Consider the following 5200-nt stretch of genomic DNA (forward strand, 5'->3'; position numbering starts at 1 on the left):
GGAAGAGGGACTATTTTGAGGTCGATTTCCTCCGTTTGGGGTCCAGCTTTGCATCTGGTGTGTAATTTGGTCAGCGGCTCAACAATCCCAGGGTTTCTAGTCCGCTTGCATCCAGCCTCCCACTGCCGACCGTTTCCACCGCTCCTGCTGGAAGAGGACGCCCACACCCGCTTGGCCCGATGTCTGGCGCCCGTCACCACCCGTTCTACAAGCACCCACTCGGGGTAACTCACCAGGTAGATGGCACCCTGGGCTGCTGCGGGCGGCCACTCACAGGGGCGGGCAGGCCGCAAGGCCCGGAGCTGGCATCTCTATGCTCTTCCTCTGCCTCCTGGCGCGGTCTCCCGGTTACCGCGTCCTCCCGGTGTAGCGGCTAGGGCACGCCCAGCGCTAGCACACCTGGCCCCAGGGCTAAGCTCCGCACGATTGCAGGCTTGCCAAGGGGAGCGACGAGGACGGTGCGCGCTGCTGCTCGCGGCGCGCTCCGGGCGGCGCCCGCCTAAGCTATGCGAACCCGCGCTGCCGGAGTCGCTGCCACCGGAGCCTTCTGGGAACATTCCTTTCTCTCTACAGCTCCAACCCGGGAGTTTTGGCCCAGGCGCCAGACCCGGAGGGCGCCTTGATGGGGGGCGTTGCGGGTCCTAGTCTCCGCGCGCTCTCTGGGAGGCGAAAGCGCGGCTGAGGCCGCGACAGGCGTGCAGGCAGCTCGCGGTGCTCGTCGCCCCCGAGCGCGCACACACCCTGGCTGCCGCCCGCGCTGCTTTGAGGAGGCGTGCGGACACCAGCAGTCGGGAGGATGGGGGAGGGAATCAGTAGGTTGCTTCCCTCCTCTGCCCAACATTCAGGATTTTAAATGCTCCGAGAGAGCTCTAGCTGAGCGCAAGTACTGAAAGAAAGACTCTCTTTCCGGGCTCTCAATGGAAACGCCAAAAAGCGCGCGCGTGTGTTTGGTGGGTGTGGGGGAGGGTGTCTAGTCCTAGCCGAGGTTTCTTTTGGTGTGACACCCGCTTATTCCTTGCAATTCCTCCTCAACTTTGTGGATGGAGCGTGTCTTTCCCAAGCTTAGGTCACGGCATCGCGCTTACCAAACCACAAACACAAAACAAGCCTCCCAAGGCCTTTAATTCTCAGGGGCTTTGCGGGGAGGCCAGTTACCTGCTGGCGTCTTCCAAATGGTCCAGACTCGGTTCAGGCCACGGAGACTTCGGGATTCCAGGAGCCCTCAGCCCCAGGCCCTAGAGGAAGAAAGAGGACTGCGGAGGAGGCAGCGGGGCTCCGACCCGGGCCCACCTCGGGCCCGGCGGAACCATGCCGGGAAGGCTCGGATTTCTCCTGCCGGAGGCTTCCTGGCCGCGGCTTTCTAGAGCCTGGCGTTTGATAAATATAGCCTGGTGTTTGCCCCTGAATTCGAGTCTGTTTCCTTATTTAGCCCTTGTACAATGATTTTAGATGATGTCATTTAGAGCTAAACGAGAAAATTGATCTCAGATTTGCTTGGCCTCTAAAGCCCGGTTAAGCAGATTGAGAGTTAAAAAGACAGGAAAAAGCAAAGGGGGGGGGCGCGCGGAGGGTAGCAAAGTGTCCACCGGCGAGTGTGTGCGCGGAGGCGACGGTCCGCCGCGCCTGGGAGAGCGCCCCCGCCTCTTCTGGGCGGCGGAACCTCACTCACCAATGAAAAGTAGTCACTGACTGCAGAGGAAAAAAAAAAAAAGTTTTCCTGTTGAGTGTTGGAAGCGAATTGAGCAATTATCTAGTTTACCTTCTCCTCTTGGAAGTTAACGATTGGCGAGATCTTGGCTGCGTTATTGACACAACACTTTCTATTGATAGAAATAAGTAGTGATTGTCCCCGAGTCATTGGTGCGCCAAGAACTCTGCGATGGGCTGGCAGGAGTCCATTGGGCTGGGCAGGCAGGTTCGGCTGGTGATTCTGGGGAGGAGGAGGAGGAGGCTGCCGGTGGTGATGGTGCCCGTCCCCCTCTCCGCAGGTCTGTGACAAGCAGGGAACAAGGCAACGACGGCGCAGCGCGGCCCCGGCTGACGGACGCTGGAGACTCAGACATGGACAGTAGCTGCCACGACGCGACTGCCAAAATGTTAGCGACCGCTCCGGCCCGGGGCAGCATGATGAACACCTCCAAACCCTTGGCTTTCTCCATCGAAAGAATCATGGCACGCACCCCCGAGCCCAAAGCCCTGCCCGTCCCCCACTTCCTGCAGGGAGCCGTGCCCAAGGGGGACCCCAAGCACTCTCTGCATCTTAACTCGTCGATCCCCTGCATGATCCCCTTCGTGCCCGTGGCGTACGACACGAGCCCCAAGGCGGGAATGACGGGCTCGGAGCCGCGGAAGGCGAGTCTGGAGGCTCCGGCTGCGCCTGCGGAAGCGCCCGCGGCGCCCGCGTTCAGCTGCAGCGACCTGCTCAACTGCGCGCTGAGTCTCAAGGGCGACCTGGCCCGCGACGCGCTCCCGCTGCAGCAGTACAAGCTGGTAAGGCCGCGGGTGGTCAACCATTCTTCCTTCCACGCCATGGGAGCCCTGTGCTACCTGAATCGAGGCGACGGCCCGTGCCACCCGGCGGCCGGCGTTAACATCCACCCGGTGGCCTCCTACTTCCTCAGTTCCCCTTTGCACCCGCAGCCAAAAACGTATTTAGCCGAAAGGAATAAACTGGTGGTCCCGGCGGTGGAGAAGTACCCCTCGGGAGTAGCTTTCAAAGACTTGTCCCAGGCTCAGCTGCAGCATTACATGAAAGAAAGCGCCCAGCTCCTGTCGGAAAAAATAGCGTTCAAAACCTCTGACTTCAGCCGAGGCGCTCCTCATACCAAGCCCAAAGTTTTTACTTGCGAAGTGTGTGGAAAGGCAAGTACTGTGTAAGGGGTGGGGGGTGGCCTGCCTGCCTGCCTGCCTGCCTGCCTTCCTTCCTTCCTTCCTTTCTTCCTTCCTTCCTTCTTCCCTTCCTCCCTTCCTTCCTTCCTTCCTCCCTTCCTCCCTCCCTTCCTTCCTCCCTCCCTTCCTCTCTTCCTTCCTCCCTTCCTTCCTCCCTCCCTCCCTTCCTCCCTTCCTCCCTTCCTTCCTTCCTCCCTTCCTTCCTTCCTTCCTCCCTTCCTCCCTCCCTTCCTCCCTTCCTTCCTTCTTTCCTCCCTTCCTCCCTCCCTTCCTCCCTTCCTTCCTTCCTTCCTCCCTTCCTTCCTTCCTTCCTTCCTTCCTTCCTTCCTCCCTTCCTCCCTTCCTTCTTTCCACATTTGATTTTATTTTGTAATTATTTGTATACACTTGTTATAACGTTGTCACCTCCCTCCCCTCCCTCTGCCTGGTTTCATCTCCAAGTGCTTGTTGAGCTAACCTGTTGTACTTGTGTTTAAGGTCTTTAACGCGCACTATAACTTAACCCGTCACATGCCAGTGCACACAGGAGCCAGACCCTTCGTTTGCAAAGTTTGTGGAAAGGGCTTCCGGCAAGCCAGCACCCTGTGCAGGCACAAGATCATTCACACCCAGGTGTGTTCGGCTATCTCAATTTCACCTGGTTTATTTCTGAACGGTTTGTTTTTTTTAAATGGCCGATAAACTCTTACTCTGTAGCGTAAGGTTTGTTTAAAATGTGCCGGCTGGAAGAGGGGGAAATGCCAGGTATTGTTTGCCTTTGTTCTGCTTAAAAGCATGAGGGAGAGCATTACAGTGTTTTTGAGTTTTTAAGACTCCACTGAATAGCAAAATAACTTGTCTGCTTTTTCTCCTTTCCGCTTAGGAAAAACCTCATAAATGTAACCAGTGTGGCAAAGCATTTAATAGAAGTTCTACTTTAAACACGCATACCCGAATACACGCAGGCTACAAACCATTTGTGTGTGAATTCTGTGGCAAAGGATTTCATCAAAAAGGTATCGAACCCAGGAGGCGTTGTCTTTCAGAGTAGTCTTACCGAAAGCCCTCAACTTTGGGGGGTAGTTCAGAAAACGATTTGTTAAGTGAAGCTAGTTACCAGCGCATGTGTTGCCATTCCAACCTCCTATCCTCAAGTGCGATGAGTACTAGAGAAAGGTATGGCTCATATAGAGAGGGGGCATTTCTCTTTAACCGCTTGTTCTCGTTTTTATAGAATTGGATTAATAACTGTTGCATTAAAACGTGGAGGGTACGACCTCACTGTTGATGTTTAAAAATAAATTTGGGGAGTGAAGTGCAGGCGGGCAGCATAGAACTGCACCGGCCCTCCGAGCTGTGGCCCCTATTCTCTCGACTCGTTGTCCTTCAATCGTCTGCTCCTCCCGTTCCAACCTCTCTTTTCAGATCCAAGTCCCTGTCATTTGTCTGTTTCAGGGAATTACAAAAACCACAAGTTGACCCACAGCGGGGAGAAGCAGTTCAAGTGCAATATCTGCAGCAAGGCTTTCCACCAGATTTACAACCTCACCTTCCACATGCACACCCACAATGACAAGAAGCCCTTCACCTGCCCCACGTGCGGCAAGGGCTTCTGCAGGAACTTTGACCTCAAGAAGCACGTCCGCAAGCTGCACGACAGCGGCCTGGGGCTGCCCCGCACCTCTGCTGTGGAGCCGGGAGCGGACCCGTCCCCCCCTCTGCAGCAGCCGTCGCCCGCGCCGCTGCCGCCGCTGCCGCCCCCTGGGCCCCTGCAGCCTGGGTTCCCCCCGGGCCACCAGTGATCAAGGCCGAAGTCCCTTCCTAGCCCCAGCCGGGGTCCCCACTACTGAGACAGCGGCGGAATAGAGCTGGACCTCTCTACCCAAGCTCACCTGTAGAACCCAGGGCATGTTGGTCCTTACACATTAGCGCCAACCAGAAGCCTCTGCATTCCCCGGCCTTTCGCCTCTTGCATGCACCTGCTAAATGGTTTTGTGTATTATATTCTATGTAGGCACTAACAATTATGAGAAAATTTGGGAGTTTGTTTTCTGATTTTTTTTTTAATTTGCAAAGACTTTTCATCTCGGGTGGAGAGATCGTGTTTGTTTTGTTTTGTTTTTTAAAAACAAATATCTGCTGTATTTATTGAGATCTGTATTATCCTACCCGGGAAAGCTGCACCATTTTAATTTTATTACTGTATATATTTCCATTGTGTTGATTCTGTGGTCTCAAGATGCCTGCCGATTGTTTATTACCATTTCCTCTTTCCCTGAGGTTAAAAAAAAACAAAAACAAAAAACCCCCATTCTGTGTGTATGTTATATAT

The 5200-nt window shown here is 55.0% G+C and overlaps 1 protein-coding gene across 2 annotated transcripts; it reads left to right on the forward strand.

Annotated features, from left to right (window-relative positions):
* The first annotated feature begins 2061 nt into the window (after positions 1–2061).
* Positions 2062–4670, forward strand: FEZF1 (FEZ family zinc finger 1). Of its 2 annotated transcripts, XM_028165242.2 has the most exons (5): positions 2062–2490; positions 2641–2862; positions 3367–3501; positions 3752–3884; positions 4324–4670. In XM_028165242.2, exons 1-5 carry the CDS (start codon positions 2062–2064, stop codon positions 4668–4670), a joined length of 1266 nt encoding a protein of 421 aa, XP_028021043.2. The 2 variants fall into 2 exon arrangements, with proteins under 2 accessions (XP_028021043.2, XP_007177303.2); XM_007177241.2 differs by having other exon boundaries at positions 2062–2862.
* Positions 4671–5200: the final 530 nt, after the last annotated feature.

The sequence above is a fragment of the Balaenoptera acutorostrata genome, chromosome 7, assembly GCF_949987535.1.
Source record: "Balaenoptera acutorostrata chromosome 7, mBalAcu1.1, whole genome shotgun sequence".
Lineage (NCBI taxonomy): Eukaryota > Metazoa > Chordata > Mammalia > Artiodactyla > Balaenopteridae > Balaenoptera > Balaenoptera acutorostrata.

What these genes read in the sequence shown, in the direction of transcription:
- FEZF1 (XM_007177241.2), top strand. Translation starts at nt 2,062, where the DNA reads ATGGACAGTAGCTGCCACGACGCGACTGCCAAAATGTTAGCGACCGCT. An exon ending in CTTGCGAAGTGTGTGGAAAG is followed by an intron (nt 2,863 to 3,366) that starts GCAAGTACTGTG and finishes CTTGTGTTTAAG; the next exon opens with GTCTTTAACGCGCACTATAA. An exon ending in ACAAGATCATTCACACCCAG is followed by an intron (nt 3,502 to 3,751) that starts GTGTGTTCGGCT and finishes CTTTCCGCTTAG; the next exon opens with GAAAAACCTCATAAATGTAA.